The sequence below is a fragment of the Nymphaea colorata genome, chromosome 3, assembly GCF_008831285.2.
Source record: "Nymphaea colorata isolate Beijing-Zhang1983 chromosome 3, ASM883128v2, whole genome shotgun sequence".
Taxonomy (NCBI): domain Eukaryota; kingdom Viridiplantae; phylum Streptophyta; class Magnoliopsida; order Nymphaeales; family Nymphaeaceae; genus Nymphaea; species Nymphaea colorata.
In genome coordinates this window covers 23,488,280-23,511,534 of record NC_045140.1, presented here as the reverse complement: position 1 = coordinate 23,511,534, position 23,255 = coordinate 23,488,280, and the positions used below count along the sequence as shown (strand labels likewise).

General features: G+C 40.5%; 2 protein-coding genes across 5 annotated transcripts; both read right to left on the bottom strand.

Moving 5' to 3' along the window:
- Window positions 1-1,754: 1,754 nt before the first annotated feature.
- Window positions 1,755-8,116, bottom strand: LOC116251550 (pentatricopeptide repeat-containing protein At2g16880-like). 4 transcript variants are annotated; one of them, XM_031625886.2, is made up of 5 exons: window positions 8,019-8,116; window positions 3,768-7,928; window positions 2,574-2,632; window positions 2,338-2,440; window positions 1,755-2,191 (listed from the first exon to the last, which is right to left on the bottom strand). In XM_031625886.2, exon 2 carries the CDS (start codon window positions 6,409-6,411, stop codon window positions 4,003-4,005), a length of 2,409 nt encoding a protein of 802 aa, XP_031481746.1. In that variant the 5' UTR covers window positions 6,412-7,928; window positions 8,019-8,116; the 3' UTR covers window positions 1,755-2,191; window positions 2,338-2,440; window positions 2,574-2,632; window positions 3,768-4,002. The 4 variants fall into 4 exon arrangements, with proteins under 4 accessions (XP_031481746.1, XP_031481747.1, XP_049932901.1 ...); XM_031625887.2 differs by lacking the exon at window positions 8,019-8,116 and having other exon boundaries at window positions 2,352-2,440; window positions 3,768-7,948; XM_050076944.1 differs by lacking the exons at window positions 2,574-2,632; window positions 8,019-8,116 and having other exon boundaries at window positions 3,768-7,948.
- LOC116251551 (uncharacterized) lies at window positions 8,063-22,980 on the bottom strand. The gene is made up of 11 exons (XM_031625888.2): window positions 22,673-22,980; window positions 22,191-22,266; window positions 21,832-21,917; window positions 20,105-20,198; window positions 19,930-20,006; window positions 19,323-19,450; window positions 17,741-17,812; window positions 15,640-15,710; window positions 14,368-14,443; window positions 8,616-8,759; window positions 8,063-8,472 (listed from the first exon to the last, which is right to left on the bottom strand). The coding sequence occupies exons 1-11, from the start codon at window positions 22,925-22,927 to the stop codon at window positions 8,433-8,435; spliced, it is 1,119 nt and encodes a 372-aa protein (XP_031481748.1). The 5' UTR covers window positions 22,928-22,980; the 3' UTR covers window positions 8,063-8,432.
- Window positions 22,981-23,255: the final 275 nt, after the last annotated feature.

The following is a 23,255-nucleotide window of genomic DNA, read 5'->3' as shown; positions in this document are numbered from 1 at the left end:
CAAGGATCCTTTAATATGGTTAAGGCTTGTCGGAAGCAAAACGGATAAAGCCCACTCACTTGAATAAACTCCAAGCTTAGTCATAGAAGGAAAACTTTTGGAGACATCAATCAAAGGCTACAAACTAGGAAGTGTTAAAAAGCATCAGGATCAAATTGGTGACGATGTAAAGACTGGGGATGAAGATACCATTAGGCAAGAATTGTTCCTTCAAGAAGAAATGTAAATGGTTGAAAGAGAGATAACAGACTTATAGCTTTCTTTCATGCTTCTCTAAGCAAAATTTTGCCAAATTCCTTGCGCGTGATCACGGAAACATGGTCGATTCTATAGAGGGAATTCAACAGGAAACTGTTCATACGTTTTCTACCTGGTTTAAAAAGACTATCAGCACGAAGAGTTGTCAGGGACCTATGAGGCGCGGAAGAACGATAAAGAAAGTAACCAGCTTATAGAACAGTTTGGCAAAGGGGAACTGGAAAATTTGTCTATGAAATGAGGCCTTAATTGCGTGCTAGGTCCTAATGGCTTCCTGGCTGCTTGTTTTAAAGCTGTTGGAACAAAATTAAGGACGATATTCATATTACAGAAAACTTGTTTCAAAAGAATAAGATTCTCGTAATGGTGAGCAAAACCAATATAGTCTTAATACCAAGTAAGCTGCAGAGACGTGCATTCTAAACCTGTTAAACAATAAAATCAATGCCTTCAAAATAAGCATTCGTTTCTCGGAACAAATATTCTTCACGATGCTGTTTTTTTGTTCAAGATGGGAGTACTCAATTTCTATTAAAAAAAGAGAGGAAAAACTAAACCCTTGTCCTAGCTTTCAAGAAACTACAAGATGAAGCCTGGTCTGCTTACAAGTAATGACAAATCCAAGTTCACTGTGAGTTACCAATCGCCAGTCGGGTTACTTCTGCAGCGTAAGTGCAACATCACAAATTGCAAGCCAGCTCTGCAGCTGTACACTATAATTTCTTATTTTCGCCAAGCAGGCATCATTTTATATTCCAACTAGAAATCAGCTTTCAAAAACTGCATCACAATGAACACCACCAACTACAGCAGTTTTACTAGGGAAACTTGTTTGTTGCCAAAAGAAAAGGCATAGTTTAGCTGATATGAGAGGAGAAGCGTAAACTATAATGCTTCTACATAGAGAGGTGATAATAGTGTGGCCGAGCTTACTCAATATTGTTGATGCATAGCAGGCACTATTTCACGTACCATGAGTTCCAGATTCCATTGTCCCCACGGATACACCTTCTTATTAAGTACTAACAGAAGGCTTTGACTTAAAATTAAGTATTTGGTGCTTGGCCAGAAGAACATTGGTTGAAACCAAACTCACAGCATGGCTTGGATTCCTTGAGACAGGACCCTGGCTTGGCAAATTTTACATCCTTTGTGAAGTTATTCTTGGTATGCTGAACCTAGGTTTTGCTTCGCAACATTAGCGAAGGGTTGGGGAAGCTTGAAGCCTTGTAGACCCAATGTGCTGCATTGATTCACATTAAGCAAACGAGGAAGCAGAACTGGAAAGTTTTGGGCCTGAATGCCATTGAACGTCAAAAATCGGGGCCTCACTATGCAGGTTTTGCTTCAGATCAAGCGATGTAGGAAGTAGAAGGCCACCAGAATTCATGACACCAGGAAGAGTGCCAAAACAACGCCAAAGATTTGAGCCACATATGGAACTGAAATTGATTGTTATCCTCGACAAATGCATCTACTATTTGAGTATCCATAACTTCCCAAATAAATCAGCTAAATTTCCCAACATGTCTCTGTATTGCTGTGTTCACACTGAAATTCTCAACCTCAAAAATTGCCTGCTAAGGCACTGGAAATAGCTCGACTTTGGCTTTATAATCACCACAGCTATAGGTTCATAACTGTGTTCAACTATTACCAAAATCGCGCACCCAGGGCAGCACTTGGCAGAAAGACAATAGCTTTGAAAGATGTTAGATGTCATGTTCTACAATAATCAAGAACGGAGCCTGGTAGCATGGCACCTGTTGCAGCGGATAATCACCCTGAGCGACTTCATCTATCGTCCCACACATGCTGGAGGGTTGACCACCTTGAGCAACTTCACCTGTTGTCCAAAACACATGCAAGGCGACCATTCCTGGAGCAAACGTGTATGGACAGCTTTCACTGCATTTGATGAGCGTACACGATTCTGCCTCAAGCATTGGAAGATACTATTAGGTGGTGTACACTGCCTATGTGGCGAAAGAAGCAATGATTTTTCACATGATTCGTGCATCACATTAAATGTCATGTTCCTATATGGAAAGATGCAGACAATTGGAAAGTCTTTGTTACCTAAGCAAAGGTACCTCTGCAGAAGCACCATGGGGGAAGACACAGACCTAATCCCAGCTAGGTGGAAATCCTGTCCTCTTCCTTCTTCATAACCTTCAGCAACCTGCAATGTCATTGACCAGATAATTAAGAATTTAAGATATGCAAGTCCAACATTAAATGTGAATAGGCTTTTTTTTTTCTCTCTCAAGAAGAAAAAAACCAAAAAAAAAAAAAAATCTCTAGTTCTCACCCACCTTATTCATGTCTATAATCCAGCCTTCAAAGAGTGCCACTCACACAAAAGTGATACCACCTGATGAAGGGAAGATAGAAAGTGTTTACTCCCCTTGTTTTGGTAGCGAAAGTAACAGCATTTTTCAACAGCAACAAACATAATACACCCACAAGAATCTATATCATTAGCATCCCCTCTATAAGCCATTGCAGTCTGACCAAACAATAATGCTCAAGCAGGTGGTCAAAATCTTTGGCCCCCAAAACTAATACAAAGTACTGACTCCATGTTAAGCACAACCGCTGTAGAACTTGACTGGCTTTTAAGAACACTAGTTCATGAAACCCAGTCACAGAATATACAACCTAACAACATTGATATGAAGAAATCCAAATACAAAAAAGCATACAGTGAATCTTTTCATGTTCATAACTGCAAATTTTTTTCCCTACAGAGAACACTGAACATTCAAGTGCCCATAATCACAATTAGATGCAGACATTAAGTTTGGCCTGAGCTATCAGCCTTCTCTCGAATGCACTGATGACAAAATCCATCATATTTGTTAACGGTTAGCAGCCACTCCATGGAAAAACTATTTGCCAATGGGCTCTCTAAAACATTTGCAATTTTTATCACCATTTTAATAAATTTTCTATAACCAAGCATTAAAAGTACAGATATAAATTTGACCAGCCATTGATTCAATCCATCGTAAATCTGACATGACATTACATCATGATGGAGACATCTTGATAAGTTAGAGCAAGCATGCCAGTAAATCCCTGTCTCACATTTATCTCCATTTTTGTGTTTCCCTTTTTCAGCATAAACTATGAGGCAGATTTTACACCTGCATTTAGGACCCCATCAACAAGAGCGATCTACAAATTCTGTTAAGAGTTATCTGATTGAACTTGTTCATAGTGCAAGCTGTTAACAGTGCTTTACAGTTCACATTTAGTTCATAAATTTTTAATGAAAGCATTCCCAAGAGAGACACTTACATTTAAACTAGTGTCAACCGAACAGAGTCAAGTTTCAACGTCAAAGAAGGACCTCTCATTACCGAAAAGGGAAGTTTGTATTTTAAATTATTTATATGTTGCTGAATTTATAGAGTTTCATTCAAAAAATACTAGCAGTTCATGTGGGAGAATATACACATATTGAAAAGAAAGGAGAATACTTCTCATGATTAGCAAGATCTTACCTGAAGTATTTGGGAATCAGATGAAATCATCCTCAAAACTGACAGGCCCTGGAAACCTTCTCATATTTAGACTCCCAATTGCCCCTTATGCCACTTTGTTTTAGGTGATTACCACATGGGAAACTGCAACACATAAAGTTGCTATTGATCTGCTAGGACAGCATTAATGCAGCCATTAAAATATCAAATGTTTGAAAGATGAATGGATGTCATAACTGCCGCTATTATAGAAAAGTTAGCTGTAACTTGTTCCCCGCCAGAGGTTGTTCTGCTTCCTTATAAGTGCACCCACCAAAACCAAATATGTAGATATATTTATGGTGATGCCCTTCTGCAGCATTTCTTCTAAAATGAGTTTCACTTCTTCCATCCTTCCATCATTGCACAGCCCTTCAAGCTGAAGTGGATAAAAATCAGGCCCATAATAAGAAGTATTTGCATTTTCGCATGGTTGTATTACCAATTCATCTTTCCTTTCTTCCTCAGACTGAACTTTTTTATGTGCTGCATCAGATAAATTTCTGGGTCTTATGCCAGCTTCAACCATCTTAGAAAGCAAATCTTGTATTTCATCCAGTCTTCCAGCTTTGGAAAGCCCATAATGTAAGGCAGCATAAGTATAACTGTCAGGTCCCAATTTCTTCTCCTCCATCTCTATAAAAAACTCCAATGCGAGTTCAAGTTTTCCTTCTCTACATAACCCATTTATTAATGTATTATAAGTCACAGAGTCGACCTTTTTTCCTTTGCATGTCCACATGTCAAAGAACTTAAGTGCCTTATCTATCATTCCTGCGCCGCACAACCCATGAATAAGAATATTGCATGTGTAAACATCTGGCTTGAATGACCTTCCTGCCATTTCATTATGGAACTGAAAAGACTTCTCCAGATTCCCTGCCTTGCAGTACCCATAAATAATCGTATTAAACGTGGTTTCATCTGGTGATACTCCATTCTCAACCATCTCAATGAACTTTGCAACCGCTTGTTCAGTTTGCCCCAACCTACAAAATCCACCTATAAGAGAATTGTAGGTCGACACACAGGGAATAATATCTTTCCTTATCATCTCATCCCAGATTTTTGTAGCCTTCGCTACGTTCTCTTCTTTACAGTACCCATTTATCACAGTACCATAACTAACTTCATCGACCAGAAATCCCCAATTAGGGGCTTTGTTCAGCAGTAGTTCATATGCATCATTGACCCTCTTCTCCTTGCATAAGCATTGAAGCAATGAGTTGAAGGTAAATGTATCCATCTTTAAACCTTTTCCAACCATCTCATCCATCAGTTTGAAGGACTCATAAAAACTCCCCCGCTTACAGTATGAATCAACCATTGTATTATAAGCAATGCAATCTGGCGTCAGCTCATCTTCTAACATCTTCCCCATGAAACGTCTTGCTTCCTCTAGTTTTCCTTCCTTGCACAGTCCATTCACCATTATATTATAGGTAACGACATTCGGCCAGACACCCTTAGCTATCATCGATTCAATCTGCTCAAATGCTTGCTGCACACTCCTCCAATGAAAGCATCCATTAATTATCGTGTTATAAGTTACGACATCGGGCACAAGCTCCAATTTTTCCAATTCATCTCGAATCTTGCAAGCCTCATCAATTCTACCTAAATTACACAAACCGCTGATCAGCATATTGTACGTCCAGTTGTCGGGAACAACATCCCTTTGGGTCATCAACTCCACTAATTTGACGGCCTCTTTCAACTGCCCCAACTGGCAATACCCACACACAATTATGTTATACGTCTTCCGATTCGGCTCTAGTCCGGCATCCCTCATCTCACAAAGCAAATCCCTAGCCTCATTCAACATACCCTTTTTGCAGAACCCATCAAGAATGGTGTTATAAGTAACCTTATCCGGCGAGCAACCGAAACTGCCCATTTGCCGGAAAACTTTCATGGCTTCCTTAAATCTATAATTCTTACTGTATCCATATATGATCATATTTAAAGTTCTAATGTCGGGCGAAATGCCAAGTTCAATCATATCATCAAGGATTTCCTTAGCAGTAACCGCAGACGAAGACGGCGACAATGAGAAAGTGGAAGACGGTATTCTTACCAACGAGTTAATGAGCGTGTTGCAGGTAAGTAGCTTCGGCCGGAGGCGGCGGCGCTTCATCTCCTTGAAGACGACAACGGCGAGCTGGGGGTTGCGGGAATGGACGTAGGCAGTGACCGCGACGTTGAGGAGGGGTTCCGAAGGAGAGAGCTGGATGAGGGAGAGAGGATGGAGGTGGTGGGGAACGTAGCGACGGAGGAGGGACACCGCGGAGGAGAAGTTGTAGGGGCGCTGGAGGAGGAGGCTTAAGAGGGAGAAGAGTGGAGGAATGGTGATCGGGTTGGAAGGGCAAAAATCTGGCAGGTGAGATTGGCACCAAGAGAAGAAGGCGATGATGTTTCTAGCAGGGGTGTCGTGGGAGAAGGATGAGATGAGCTGAGGGAGGAGGGACAGCGAGAGGTGGGGCATGAAGGGGGCAAGGGAGCTTGCCTCCAGTGGCTTCGGTGATCGGAGGATGGTCGCCAGCCGGTGGCCAATATACCCGATAGAGACGGGAGTAGCTCCTTCATCCGATGGTGGTTGTGGTGGCGACGGCCGTGGTGGTGGCATTACTTTGGCCGGTGCCCTCGCAGCATCGAGGAGCCGCAGAGGGCTCTCCCTCTATTTGAAACGCTGAATACTTCCCGGCTTGGAGGTCAGGTCTGCTTTGATGTCAATGGGTCATACTTACCCGATTGTCGACCCGAATTCGGATCTAAATAGTCTACTTCAGGAAAGAAACCTAGCTGATTATGGATCTGGATCCAGTATGCAGTTTTGCATTCTCTGATGAATCTGTCTAAAATCCAGGCTTGGTTATGTTCCATATTAGCGTCCTAATTTAGTCCCATATGGTTCAGTCTTAATCAACCAATCCGACTCTGAATTCGAATATAAGCTGGCTAAGTATGAATTGTTTTGGGTCTGATTAGAGTGTAAACATATTAATTATTAGTCGACCTCAACCATACATAAGGTTCTTGTTCTTCATAAGCTTGCAAATCTGAATAAATCTGAGATCCAGGATTTGCACGTTGTGCCACTGTATGAGATTCCCCTTCCTCTTCGTTAATAAAATCTAGAAACTCCAGACTCATAGCATAAATGCTGTTTTTGGGACCAGAGAAACCCTGTTTCGACTTGTGCATTTTAGTTTTGTACTGATCTCGACGGTTAAAGAATGTACACAGTTTATTTAAATATATAAAATAGATAAATTAAAATTTGTCATCTACCTCTATTGCCGAACGGATTTTTTTTTTTCTGCCACTAAAAATCTAAAACTACCGACAACCATTGGTACATATCTTTTTTTTTTTTAAGAGTGAGTGGTTTATTGCACCGCCCTTAAGAAGCCATTAACCCTTCCTATGCCCGTCCTTGGGTTTTCACAGAACATGCTTTGAGCTCTTTTACGGCTCAAAAGTAAAAAGCACTGAGACATGACAGTGACCACTCGAAGACTCGAACCTGAGTCCTTAAAAGAGCCAAACCACATTGTCGTCCAATACGCTACCATCCCTTGAGGTATTAGTAAAATACCTTAAAAAATAATTGCCAAATAAAAATTTTGGCTGCGGTTGTTTGCAATGAAAAATAAATAAAAAACTATCCAACAATTAAGAGGCAGTCAGTATATATATATATATATATATGTTAAAGAAGAATTTGCCGAACAAAAACCAAAATTTGCTGTTCTATTTGCTTTATCCAAACTACTTATTTCTTAAAGAAAAGAAATCCTGGGCGATGCACACAACCGGCTACGATAACGGGAACCAGAAGTCGATCTCTTAAATAGGGGCTTTGATCAAAAAACACTATTGTTATTATTAAGCTTAACTGAAATCCATTTCGTTGATTGAGACGGTCGACGTTGCTGAATGCTGTATTAAGGACGGCTATTCGCTTCGGGTATGGGATCCCGGATAAAACGAGATTGGCAACATCGTTGGCATCGACGCTAGTTTTTTCCCAATCTGGGACATTATCAGAGCTTTGTCTTAGTCTGACAAGATGGATCCGTTCATCTCGTTCATCTACCTCTCCGTTCATTTGCCATCTTGTTTTCAGCAACTAGTTGTCTCCTACAAGGATCAAGATCGGAAAGGGATGTCGAGAAACAATACTTCAAAGACAATAATGCGTCGAACTGCAACTCATGCTTTGAGACTTACAGCGCTTGAAAACTGCTCACGTTGAAGAACGATGGACACACATATACAGCAGCAACGGATGAAGCATAATTTTTCGGTACTAAATTTGCTATCTGCGAATCATGAGGAAAGAAAAAAGAAAAAGGAAATATCGGAGTAGTTTTCGGCCTCAGTTATTCAGCAAATTTTTCTCTTTGGATCTGTAACTTACCAGTGATTGAAAGCCACAATGGAGCTCCGAAATAACACAGTTTTTGTAGTATCGCTAGTTCGATGCCTTTCCGGTAACTGAGTTCGGCGTTAAGAAAAGTAACCTGAATGCAGTTTCTCCCGACAGCCTCATTTTATCCGTGCCGACAATCACCATCATCCAAATCTGATGGTACTAACGGAGCAAATCGGAGGATATCAATCACCTACTACTTCCATGTGAGGTTACAGGAATGCTTTTAAAGCATCAACCACTTTCTCGGGCCTGTCAATAACATGGCAGCAGCCATAGTTAGCAGGAAAAGCCCAAACAGAAGTGCTGAAATGCAAGAACAAAATAAATGTCTGGACCCAATACACTATTTCAAAAGTTTAAATCAGTTAAATAAGAAATGCAAAAGTTTTTACCAGTCCTCCTGGGGCATATGACCAGCCCCTTCTATTATGTTGAGTTTTACAATAGAAGGATTGTTTCTCTGAAATTCTTCAGCTTCTGATCGAGACAAATATTTATCGGATATCCCCCATGCCACCAGAATTCGCTTGTCCCATCTGCACACGTTTTGTTATTCAGATGTGCAAAAGTTAATGTCATTTTCTTTAAGGAAACTAACATGGATATAGCAGTGAGGAATCACCAACTTGGAACATAACACTTGAAACTACACAGAACATAATCAAACTGTTTAAGATATTATAGTACTTTGTTAGAATATATTGTAATGGGGAACCGGGTCCATATCTGGACCCGGTCCTATGGGGCACGGATACCGAGGTGGGCTCGGTATCCTAGGCGGCACTCTTTCTCTCCCTCCTATATATTCTTCACTTACATGTAATTGTGGAGTTAAGTGAATGTGATTTTCTCTCTCCTAGGGTTGCGGTTTGCCCCTAGGTCAGAGCTTCCCCGTGGTTTTTCACCTCTTTCTGAGGTTTTCCACGTATACTGTGTGTGTTTTCTCTACTCTCTCCTTGTGGTTCGTGTTTCTACATGGTATCAGAGCCACCGCGTGTGAGATCGTTGGTGTGCAAGTAGTGCTTTTCCGCCGTTCACGTGCTGCCCCCGTTGCCGTTTCCAGCACCGCCGCCGACCAGGAACGCTGCCGCCGTCCAGGAACGCTGCCGCCGTCCGGCACCGCCATCGTCATCGTTCCCAGCGCCGTTCTGCCCTGCCCTGCTGCCGTCGCCGGTGTGGATCTCTTCTTTGCTGCCGCCGTTCCCAGTGTCGTCCTGCCCTGCCCTGCTGCCGTCGCCGCTCCCAGCGTCGCCGTCGTTATCAGCGCCACCCTGCCCTGCTGCCGTCACAGGTCCCAGCACCGTCGACTGGTTTTTTCTCCGCTGCCCTCTTCTTCCGCGTCGCCGCCGACTGTCTTGTTTTCGCCGCCGGCCAGTTGTGACCTTATTTGGGGATTGCCATGGCTGACGCAGTGATTTCCAAGCTTGATGATGCCCTGGACACGGGCAGCAATACCAAGGGTGAGAACTTGCCTGTTCATGTCACCTCCATTCGGCTGAACAAGGATAACTATCTCTCGTGGTCTGCTGCCCTAGAAATCGGCATTACTAGTCGTGGTCGCCTGCACTATATCACTTGGGAGAAGCCTCCACCTTCTAAAACTGATTCGCAATGGCCGACCTGGGCTTTGGAAGATAGTCAGGTTAAAGTATGGATTATTAGTTCGGTTTCTGCAGATATTCAGCCTTTGATCTTGCGTAAATCGACTGCATATGATATGTGGACTGTTCTTGCACGTATGTATGGTCGTAAAAAACGTGTTTTACGTGCATATCAAATCAAACGTAGCATATATGCTCTTAAACAGGGTGATTTATCTGTTGCCTCCTTCTATGCCGCCCTGAAGACCAAATGGGAGGAACTTGACTATCATGTGAATGATGACTGGAAATGTGGTGTAGATCATGCCCTGTATTGGGAAAAGGAATGGATGGACCGCACCTTTATCTTCCTTGGAGGCCTGCGTGATGAGTTTGAAACCATTCGGAGCCAGATTCTTAACTGTGATGAGATTCCTGGAATCGAAGAGGTATATGCTCGTATTGAGTCTGAGGAGCAACGGCGCCAGATTATGCATATTGACTCCCATCAGGGGAGCTCTCCAGCAGCCTTTGTGAGCCATACTTCAGGGACAGGGCAGCGTCCTACTCGCCGATGCAGCCATTGCAACAAAGTGGGTCATTCTGTTGATTTTTGTTGGGACCTTCATCCTGAGAAGCGTCTCGTCCGAGGTCGTCCTCCTCCTCATCGCCGTGCTCCTTCTGTGCCCGAGCCGAGTCCAGGGTCGACCAATGTTGCAAAATCCAAGCTCTCCTCAGATCAACTTAGAGAGTTGCAAGCATACATTAGTCGTTTGTCTACCCAGGATGATGCTTCTACTTCTGAGGGGGCTAAGTTAGCCCAGGCCCTAGTTGCTACTAGTGATCAAGGTAATTCCTCCCTCGGTGATTGGATTGTTGACAGTGGGGCCACTCATCATATGACAGGGGACCCTACGATGTTTCAAGAGTACAGGTTGACCTCTGGACAGCAGCATGTGGCTATGGCTGATGGTTCCTCTATCTCTGTGGCTGGAAAAGGGAGTTTATCATTACTGAACAAATATTGTCTTCATAATGCCCTACATGTTCCCAACATTCCTGTCAATTTGTTATCTGTCAGCAGTATTACCAAAGAGTTAAACTGTAATCTAATTTTCTCTGTTGATCGTTGTTTACTGCAGGACTTGGGGACGGGGCAGAAGATTGGGATTGGTTCGGTTATTGATGGTCTCTACAGACTGCCCGTACAAGTTGCTTCTGCTTTGATTTCAGCCACCAGTGGACAGTTGCCTGGCATGGAGGACAGATCCATCATTATGCGTTGGCACGAGAGACTTGGTCATCTTCCATTCCCGTTGCTTAAAAAGTTGTTTCCTATGATGTTTCATTCTGTGTCTTTGGACACCTTCGCCTGTGAAGTGTGTCAGTTGTCTAAACATGTTAGGGCCTCGTACCCTATTTCATTCAATAAAGCCGACCGTCCTTTTGCTTTGGTTCATTCTGATGTTTGGGGTCCTTCGGGAGTACCCACTTGTCGTGGCTTTTATTATTTCATGACTCTTATTGATGACTACTCCCGGTGTACGTTCGTGTATCTGTTGAAAGAACGTAGTGAAGTTCCTGACATTGTCAAAAACTTTGTGGCATTTGTTGAAACTCAATTCCAAACCCCTGTTCAGACCCTTCGTACTGACAATGCTCGAGAGTATGTCTCCCAATCCCTTGATGACTTCCTGCGAAGCAAGGGTATTATACATGAAACATCCTGTAGCTACACACCTCCTCAAAATGGTGTGGCTGAAAGGAAGAACCGTCATTTGTTAAATGTCACCCGGGCCATTATGTTTCAACGTCATGTCCCTAAGCGGTACTGGGGTGATGCACTTCTCACTAATGCTCATCTCATTAACCGTATGCCTACTCGTGTGTTGAATGGTCATTCCCCTTATTCTGTTTTGTGGCCTACTCAGAATCCCTGGCCTTTGACCCCTCGAGTGTTTGGGTGTGTTTGCTTTGTCCATGATCATAGTCCCACTCTCAAGAAACTTGATCCTCGGTCCATCAAAGCGGTCTTTTTGGGGTATTCCTCCACTCAGAAGGGATACAAGTGTGTTGACCCTAGCACTTCCAGAGTATATGTCTCCAGGGATGTTACCTTTCATGAACATGTGGCATACTTCCCTGCGACTCCTTTTCAGGGGGAGTGTCTAGGTGACAGAAGGGAAGAGTATTCTTCGCATCAGTTGATTCAGTTCATGGATTTCTTGGATTATACAGTTAGTTCTCCAAGTGTGGAAGACATTGTCAGGAAGGACAGAGACAGTCAGATGGAGGGGGGCCCTGTGGAAGAACAGTCTCGAGGTCACTTATTTGGTCAGGTTTACAGCAGGAAGAAGAAGGATGTGATGGAAGATGTCGATGTTGCCAATCCCAATCTTCCCAATCTTGTGACCTCCCCGGATGATCCAAGTCCAATGAATGAAGAACTTCCCATAGCCCTGCGCAAGGGCACCAGGTCATGTACTTCTCATCTTATTCAGAGATTTGTTTCATATGCTAAACTCAGCAAAGACTACAAGTGCTTTGTTACCTCTTTATCTATGGCTGTTATTCCCAGGTCAGTGGAAGATGCCAGGAAGGATCCTAAATGGCTACAGGCCATGACAGAGGAGATGGATGCCCTGGAAAAGAACAGTACGTGGGAGGTTGTTGACATCCCCAAGGGAACTCACTTAGTTGGTTCCAAGTGGGTGTTTAATGTGAAGTACAAACCTGATGGCACAGTAGAACGCTATAAAGCCCGCCTAGTTGCTAAAGGGTTTAGCCAGAAATATGGGATTGACTATCTTGAGACGTTTGCTCCCGTGGCGAAACTGAAGACCGTAAGGGTCATCCTAGCTCTTGCAGTGCAGAAGAAGTGGAGCATGGACCAACTTGATGTCAAGAACGCCTTCTTGAATGGTCACCTTGAGGAAGAAGTCTATATGAGCATGCCGCCTGGATATGCTCGGAACGGGAAGTGTTGCTATCTCAAGAAAGCTTTGTATGGTCTCAAGGAGTCCCCTAGAGCGTGGTTTGAAAGACTAAGGGTTGTAATGAAGACTAATGGGTATAAACAGGGAAATGGTGATCACACCCTCTTCATCAAGCAGAGAAATGGTCTGGTGAGCCTTCTACTTGTATATGTTGATGACATGATTGTCACAGATGATGACGAGGGGGAAAAAAGGAAGATGAAAGAAACGTTAGCTGCAGAATTCGATCTCAAAGACCTGGGCAAACTAAGGTATTTCTTGGGAATTGAGATCGCGCGATCTGAGACTGGGCTTGTTATGAGCCAAAGAAAATACACTTTGGATCTTCTAAAAGAGACAGGTAAACTGGGATGCAGGCCCTTTCTTACCCCAATGGAGTCTGGCACAAGGATAAGTATCAAATCTGGGACTATCTTGGATGAGGAAGGAAAAGGGAGGTATCAGCGGCTGGTTGGTAAACTTATTTATCTCACTCTTACTCGCCCAGATATTACGTATGCTGTGGGTGTGTTAAGTCAGTTTATGCATGCCCCTACTTATTGTCATTGGAAAAGTGCTGAAAGAGTGTTGGGATACTTAAAGAATGACCCAGGGAAAGGATTGCTCTACACTCGGCAAGATCGACTAAGTATTGAAGGATACTCTGATGCCGACTGGGCAGGATGCACAGATACTAGGAGGTCTACCACAAGATACTGCATCTTTCTTGGAGGTAACCTTGTGGTCTGGAGAAGTAAGCGACAAAAAGTTTGTTCCAGGTCCAGTGCTGAGGCTGAATACAGGACGGTTGCTATGGGGGTTACAGAGATGCTATGGCTCAAAATTCTTTTAGCAGATATTGGGGTTAAAATGGAAGAGAAGATGAGGATGTATTGTGACAACAAGTCTGCTATTAACCTGGCAAATAATCCGGTCATGCACGACAGGACTAAACATGTGGAGATCGATCGCCACTTCATACGGGAACGCATAGATTCAAAAGAGTTGATTCTGCCCTATATGAAGTCTGAAGATCAAGTTGCAGATGTCTTAACTAAGTCTTTATGTACATCTCAGTTTGAGAAAAATGTTAGCAAGCTTGGCATGTTTGACATGTATGCCAAGCTTGAGGGGAGTGTTAGAATATATTGTAATGGGGAACCGGGTCCATATCTGGACCCGGTCCTATGGGGCACGGATACCGAGGTGGGCTCGGTATCCTAGGCGACACTCTTTCTCTCCCTCCTATATATTCTTCACTTACATGTAATTGTGGAGTTAAGTGAATGTGATTTTCTCTCTCCTAGGGTTGCGGTTTGCCCCTAGGTCAGAGCTTCCCCGTGGTTTTTCACCTCTTTCTGAGGTTTTCCACGTATACTGTGTGTGTTTTCTCTACTCTCTCCTTGTGGTTCGTGTTTCTACATACTTGATAGCTATCAGATCATTTATGAAACAAGAAATTCATGGTTTTTATTAAAAAAGAACTAAAATTGTGTATGTAGCAGTCAAACTTATTGCATTTATGAACCAAGAAGATTATGAGGCGAGAAAAGAAACATGAATTTTACTTGTCTAAATTTCAGATTCACCTTCCAGATGAAAACCCGTCGGCTATTCGACTTGCCACATCCTTAAAATTAGCTTTTCTTGCAGCCTCCAGCAAAGCTGAGATCAATAAAAAACTTATACCAATCGCAATCAGGGTTGAAATAAAATAAGATCTGGAATAAAGTATACTGCTTTCAAAAATCCTAGAAAAGTTTAGTAATTTAGTCTTATGAAGAGATGAATGCTTTCTGGAGATGAACTGTTATGAATACTGGCACATAAATGGGGTGCTTGGGATAAGCAAAGACAAATATGTGTTTGCCTTTAAACGTGGATATATGACCTGTTCGAGAACTTGCTATGGCCTAAAATGCAACAAACTTCACGATGGAAGAACATCAGGCAGTCAGGTACTTAAGCCAAATAGTGACTTATGAGGAGAAGAAATAGCAGATAAGCATAGAGCATAAATGCTTTAAGGTTCACAAATTCCCATACCATTCTGTAAGAATTTCTGAATGCTTTTGCTTCTAATGATCAATGCGACCAAAATCAACACATAATGTGGACTGAACGTTCAGTTACTAGAAACAGATTATGCCTGACCACCACAGTTTCTGCATGGTACATGTATTAGCACTGAAAGACTGATCTGGTTGCAACACCTTGACCATCCATATTTGGGGAGAATGCTGTTGAAGGGTCTTGGAATTTTTAAGGAGTAACTAGGAGGTTTTCTTAAAGTATCAAGGATTCAAGGTTCCTCTCCACAAAAAATAACAGCATTCCAAAGACTGACTCATCAAAACCTCCAAATCGCCTTAATGCAGACACAATTTGTGATCAGTCATGCAGCAGAAAAACAGAGCTGGTTTTGCTTCCCATAAGCTCTCTTTTTTGGTCCCAAATACCCTATTCAAAGGAGAAAAAAAAACACAAAACATCCATTTCCAGACAAACATATGTGAACATCAATCAAATAGCATGCTGCAAATCAGCAATGAGTAACCAATCCGAAATGTACATCAGGCATCAAGGCAAAAAAGAAAATATCAAGCATCAAATCCAGAAAACATGAAGCTGAATAGCAAACAAAATAAATGATCATCATCTGTGACGTAAAAAAAAGCGGTTAAACCACATGAAAGAAATGTTGAAGACAAGAAAAAGCCCAAAATGCCAAGCAAGATTAAGCATGGAAGAAAGATAAATCCCCAACTAAAACCAAAATATAAGCTTCATGTTTTGAAGGTAATTTATCTGCATCAAAACAAAGGTTAAAGAGTTAAGGGACGATGATGATTAATACAAACCAAATCCGGGGCCACCGCTTGACAAATATGGTAAGCGATACACATCAGCCTTTTCCAACTTTAGCATGTAGCTGTCAAGAGACATTACGATCAATCAGCTTAAAAACAATAAATACCAGAACAAGCAGGATTAAATATTAAAAAAAATGGAAGTGTGTAGCCAAGTATATACCTAATATACTTGGAAAAGATCCTGCTGAATAAAATCTTTGGCTAAGTGATACTAAAATTTAGAGATAAATTTCAGGGACAGAAAAAGTACGGTATTTTTTTCAGAGTTTTGTCATGATAATATCACAATAAGATCATGGTTTTTTCATATTTTGTACTTCTTTTATTTATTTATGCATTTTGAATGGTATTTTTAGTTTTTATTTTGGTATTTTCAAATTTTCTTATTTAGTATTGGTACTTTTATATGTTAATTCAAGACTCCCCTCCTTATTTATCTGTATGCCTCTAACATCACACGATTTACCTTGTTCGATATACTAATACACCACAAGGCTCTCCATTCAAGTCACTATGTACTTGCCTTAAAGGTAACCCCATTTGAGCCGAAAAGCTCTAAAGTGGCACCTAAATTCAAGCCCAAAAGCATTTTTACTTCACCACAATATTGTTACATCGCCAAAAGTAGAACCTAGGTGGAAGCATGCGACTAGGACTGCTAGGTGCCTAGACCAGGCTGACAGTTAAGAAATTTTTTTTTCCCTCTTTTAGTGTTTTGCAACATTGAAAGAAAAGTTTTCATCAACTTCTAGTGGAACTTTCAGCTGTTTTTAACTTTTGAATTCACGGAAAGCTTTTAATTTATAGATTAATTCTAGAATTCTTGAACAATTTTTCAAATTTTTCCTGGGGTTCCGACTAGGTAACAAGTCCTGTGTAGTTACTATGTAGGGCACTTAGGGTATGGCAACTAGGTGCTGGATAGCAATTTCCGTTACATAATTATAAATACATAGCAATTTCTATTACATAAGTCCAAACATATGAGAAAAAATACAAAATAGTGAACATAGAATGTAAATTTTTCTGACTAGCAAAGGCATCTTCACACAAATTCACAAGGTTAAGTCTTATGTGTCACCTAATCATTTTTTTAGTATCATTCCTCCATTGACAAGTTCTAAACGTGTACAGTTTTGGTAACTATATGTCGAAGGGTCAAGGCTGATGCAAAAAAATCCTAAATTTCACTTATGAATGCCTCCATTCACCATAAACATCTGACGTCACCTGAGGTGCTAGAGGGTACTGCCACCGGATTCATGTTCATATCTTTAAAGATGAATTGCGAAACATAATTCCAAGAAATACCAACTTGGGTATTCATAAGGCAATACAATATAATGCCAAAGCTTCTTCAGAAAAAGAGGAAAGAAAGAATATGCTCTATTTTAAAGCGCCATGCATGGAATGTGAATTTAGTGCTTACATATTGCCGCCACCTTCACCAATTCCATCTGTTCCCCAAGTTTATGCATCAGAGCAAAAGAGGCCCCATTGTAGAAGGTGTATAATCATGAAGAAGAATACAAACGGAAGAAAAAAGGCATCCAAAGTCCAAACTCAATGCTTTATCAAGTAATCGCAAATCAGTTTCCTCAAGGAACATGTTTACAGAATGTCAATGTTTTGCAGAATGGTGCAGACTCAGTAAATAACAAAAGAGGAGGCTGTATCTTTAGTAACAAGTCCGAGTATAGGAATATCCATGCAATGTACACGGGACTTTGTTTCTCACCTAACTTCATAAAATACTGAGACTAACAATGCCCTTGCCTGCAGGAAATGCATGCATCAATTCATGCAGAGATCTGGTGCCATTGGAGATTGAGCGATGACTGCCCATCAAAGGCTCAAGCCCTGGTCCATTATGCCAAGTGCCAACCCCCTCAAGGCTAATCCAGATGCATTAACTTTAAAGGCAATTTTAATGAAGTGACATTATTATGATTTCATATTTCCAACTGCTTAAGCACAAAATCACCCCAATCAAATTACCTAAGCTATTCATATCTAATAAAATTAAAGTTACAAGTCACAATGTGTTGTATAAAAAAAAATATAATTAAACCATAGATTAGGTACGTACGCACTGCCAGCTTCAATAAATCTTTCAGCCATAACAGCATTTTGGCAAGTAAATTCACCAAGCAATGGAAACCTGCAATAAAATCCAAAAGCAAATTTCCGCTTCTAAGAATCTAAAGGGAATGTAGTGGACAATAGCTGAAAATCATCGAATAAGGAAAATTACTATATACTATATAGATACACTCGTGCAATTAAAAAATGACAGCACAACAGGTCTGTGTCATGCAATTGTAGAATAATTATCCTATAATAAGAGGATGCTCTCATCATCTCATAGATTTTATCATATACTTAGCTTGTCCTGTAAGCAATAACACAATAAATAAATATTTCATCCCTCCCTGTAAGAAGGATACCAATCAGAAGGATGCAGACAATACTCTTGCACTAAAAAGTGAATCACTGGAAAGAATAAAAGAACAGAAATCTGCCGCTTGGAGAAAAGGCATAGATAGCATAAAATCAGTTTCTATTGAAGCCAATATTCTCTCAGAAAACAAAGTTCATCTCAGAAAATCCAATCACACAATTTGGGGTTGGACCAACAAAACACGAGCCCTTTGGCCTTCCAAAGAATCTTTACATACAAAAACCCATAGAGAGAGTAAACCTATATGATATCCTACATCTTGCCTCAATGACTATACAAAATTTGCAGGGTCAAGTCCAAGTATAAAATGTCAAGTAAAGCCTGATTTCTTTTGCATTCCTTTGGTCATACTAATATATGGCAGATGCTTCATAGGCCCATTCACCTGTTAGTCAATTATATGATCATTCTTAGCTTCACAATGGTGAATGCAGCTTTGTTACTTTTGGCTCCACAATCATTAATAAGCTCATGAGTATCAAAATTATTCCCAACTTATAAGATGATTTAAGATGTCGAAACATCTGCTTCTAAACCTGGCATTTGTTAAGAAAAACGGAAAACTACAGTGCATAGCAACTGTGTTTCCTTGTTAAAGAGCTCCATTCATAGGCTCCCATGAGATAAAATTCAAATATTAGTAAAGTATGTCTCTATGTTTGAGCATTCACCACTTTGTTATTCCAAAGCTTTGTAAAGCATGTCCCTTTGTTTGAGCAATCACTATTTTTGTTATTCCCAAGCTTTGTAAAGTATGCCTCTCTATGTTGACCAATCACCATGTTGTTATTCCTGAAAATTCTCCAAATGTTGGTATTACAAGAATACTTTGGATGCCATTCCCATTTTATATATGATTAAATTTGGTATTATGAGAAGATCATCTTTCTTTGTACAGCTATATCTATGAAAAAGTAATCAAAAGAAGAATATCTTAGATTAGCTCTACCAACCCAAACTACAGAATAAAATTGTCTCAAAACTAATTATATCAAACTTCTAAGAGACACAGATATCAATGCGGAATTGTCCTCAAAAAACAATGTATTCAGCATTGGTCACTCACCAGAGAAGAAGGGCATAAGAAATGTAGACCTTACTCATGTAAACTCATGTACTTCATACAAGCATACCTACCATATGTAGAAAACGTATAGGTGTTCATCTGAATATAAAGAAAGTACAGGCACATAAAGAGAATAAATCAAACCTCAACTGCTGAAACAAGGATGGAATGGGTGAAGAGCTGGTTACTGGGCTATTTAGAATTACAAGGTCTGATATCCTACTTGAATTTTTTATAGCCCATGTCAATCCAAATGAACCGACAAGAAAACCCTGTGAAAATAGAAGGAAATTCAATGAAGTATCTGTAGAAGTCTAGAAGCCCCATCGAAGGACAGATGGCTTTTGTATATGTATTGGTACAAAGGATTATTAATAGAGACAATACAACAGTAGTGATATATACCAAAAATCACTTGAATACTTCAAGAAGATTAGTAATGAAAAGACTGTAGCACAATGAACTATGTCATTGTTTCTGCTCAGAACTTGTGCATAATCTTCTCAGGGAAAATAAAGATGGGAAATACAAAAGCGTACTATAATCCTTGTCGATGTCGTTGACTTTGATAAAATGAAAATAATTTTTTGGTTAATAACTCATTTACCTACAAGATTTTCCTGTAAAATCAAGTGCTTCAGCATCTTTAGGAATTGACCACCATTTCAAAAATTCAAAACCAACTTTGGAAATGAAGTGCAGCTACTGAAAATATTCTAAAAAAAAAGTCTAGTGCTGGGTGTAGCCTTACCTGAACTACAAGGGTAAATGGGGATGTCACGTCGAGTGCTTCGAGTATCTTGTCAAACTCTTCATGATAAGCATCTTCTGTATTTTATACACTAGAATTTTAGAGTATCAGAAGAAAATTTTTAGGATTGTGCCAGAAACACTTGACTAGAAGGGACTTGCAAATGTTTATGTACCTGTGTATGAAAACCCATATCCAGGCTGGGGTTTATCACTGAAACCAAATCCAATCCAATCAGGTGCAAAGCAGTGAAAACCAGCATCTGCCATCTGCTCAGAGGAATAAGAAGAAACATGCCATAGTACTTAATCCTCAATTCAAGATGGTCTGTAGGAAAAGATAAAATAAAAACCAATCTAACATCTACAACCAATACCTGCGAAATATTAATCCAAGTGTATTCACTGAAGAACATATAAATATATTCAAAATATTTAATTCTGGGGAAGGGAATTCCACTTCATATGAGAAACAGATGAAACGAATTTAATTCTTCATGGACATAAAACTTGAAAACAATAACCTTATTAATTCATAGTAAGTTTGACAAATCTAAGAGATGACTAAGATGAAATCATGATGCAGCCCAGGTTAACTTACTAAGAATCAAGATGGTGAAAATTTTGTGCAAGATTATTCAGAACAACGAGAACCAACTTGAATGTGATAAAAGTGCACAGTCACATAGTTAATCAAGTCATATGAAGGTCATCTAGATCATACTATGATAAACTAGTATATACCTAGGTCAACTTACTAATCAGGTGAACATGACTGCTAAAACTCTCCAAACGACAAACATGACAAGATTCACAAGGTACAATGGGATAAAAGTGAAACTTCAAATAACAATTTCTACAGATCACAAGTTCAAGTGCATAACCTTTCATGAAATAGAATCTACAAGCTGCTAATAAACACATACATCTGTAGTAGCTATGAAAAACGACAAAACAAGCACCAAACAATCTCACTTTGATCTCCCCGCCAGGAAACAGGTCATTGTAACAAACTTTAGATGAGTGACTATTTAGATTTACTATTCACCGACATACAGAAAGAAGTTAAAGATGTATAGATATCATTGCTATATTTTTTTATCTTCAGGTTCTTTTTCTCCTCTTTAATATTCTATTGTTTAACAGCAAATATACATCCAGAAGATAAGTTGGAAAATTGGCAATAAATAACAGCAAGTGTTTGAGGTTCTATTCTTGGAACTTGGAAGTAATGGCTGGATATATATAAAAAAATGTGCCATTCATTGTGACATTTCGTTTATATATTACACCTGAAATTTTAATAATGTGAGAGCAAATACTATCATATTCTGATCATCTAGATTAACCAATGCGCATTTCCATGAAATTGATGTGCCTACTTGAGGAAAGTAGTGTTGTAGACAAGTTGTTCAACTTCAAGTAGCTATAAGACTTCTTTAGCCTGTAGGTGTCAGATGGCTGTTAAGACTGCCTCGTCCAAAACTGATGCATCAAATCAAGTCCTATAAACTCCATGAGAGTCTTGTTTCTAGTGCCACTTATGAAATTTTGGAGTTGTCTTTAAACTACTAGATGAAAGAAGTTCTGCTTTCATGTCACCGAGGGAATTCCAAATCCCCAAACTGATTCCATTAAGTGTTGTGGAAGAATCGGAAGAAAACCTTGCAAATACTGTAGGAGGTATGCATAGTCATAAAAGAAAGACCATTTTATCTGTGGAGGGCGATTGCTTCTGTGGAAGATAAAATGTGGGACTGCATGTCAGAAAGCGAACAGAAGTGCATAAGGCATTATATAAGGGCCACTCATGCATAAGATGATATACATGGCCAACAAAACTCATAAGCCCATTAAACTGTCTGAAGTTACGATATATAAAAAACAAGAGACACAATCGGACCTGAGCCATAACCACACGATAACTATAGGATTGAGTAGGAGCTCCATGGACAAAGACAATGGTGCCACGTGACCTTTCAGATGATCCTGCATTTTCAAATTTGAATTACAAACATCGTATCAAAAACATGTCAGGCATCAACCCATATCATAATCCAGAATCAACAATGCCACGGCACATGCATTCATCATAAACCCATTACAAGTAGGATGGTCATTAAAGGGAAAGTTCGACACAGGAGCAGATGAGATAATGGTGCGTTATCGGTCCATGTCCTGAAACCTAACCGCTCAAACTTCGACAAGTATAACATGCGTTGCGTTGAAAACATTCTCAGAATAAAATATGAGGTAAATTACCTGTCTCCCTTACGAACCATCTGAATTTCCCTGCTTTGACGTACGATCCATACTCTTTCCCCTTGTCCTCTATTCTCTATATTGACAAGAAAATGGAGAGTGAATTAGATATAGGGATACATATTTTTCTGTCGACCATAAAGGATGTTAGAAATCCAAATGGCCGTTGACAAATGTCCTGTAATTCATAAAAAACGGATGAAAAGGGATAAGCCTGGTAAAAAAAGGTTAGACTGACGAGCAAAACTCATAGAGCATCACATCCTTTCCGCCTTCCTCAAAGTTTGGAGAAATCAGCAAAACAAAAAGAAAACCAAATATTGGAACAGGCAAATCAGAAAAGCGATCAAGAAACCTGCCTCTTCCGTTTGAGAAAGCATCTCTTTGCGGACTCCACGCATCGTCTCGGATCAGAAAGTATAAGTCGCCACGAAGGAACGAAAACCAAAACCATCAGACAATTAGGACAGGAGAAAACTCACGTAAAGCATCTGGCCGACGTTCCCGTCCTCGGCCGGAGATTCCGGTAGCTGGATCGCTCCCCGACTAGAAGGATTGTCCGTGACGAAATTGAAGGGGCTGAAGGATGTTGTCCCATCCTTCTTCTCGTCCGCTGCTGCAACTACGCCTCTCTTCCTTCCACGAGCCGGACAAATCGCCGGACAACTCGCCGGAAACCTACTCCTATCTCCTGACATCCATCGGATCGACGTAGTGGGAGAGAATGTAAACGCCATTGGGATTAAGGAATCTCTCGCTCTCCCCCTCTCCCTCCCAGTCTTCTTATAGTCCAAGTGGAATTACTGAGGTTTCTTGCTTTTAACGAAACGAAAAAATTATTTTTCGTGGCGGGAAACAAGTGAACCGTTTGTATGGTGGAGAACCCGCGGAACAAGAGATCGACGCTTACATGGACCAGTAATAAGTTCCCAGATAAGATAAACAGATCCGATCCGTTTTCACACCCTGCCCCCTTCGTAATCATTGGTATCGGTAGTCATCTTATACTGTGAATTTACATGTACCGGCTCTAAATTACATATATTCATCGTAATGCATCGAAAG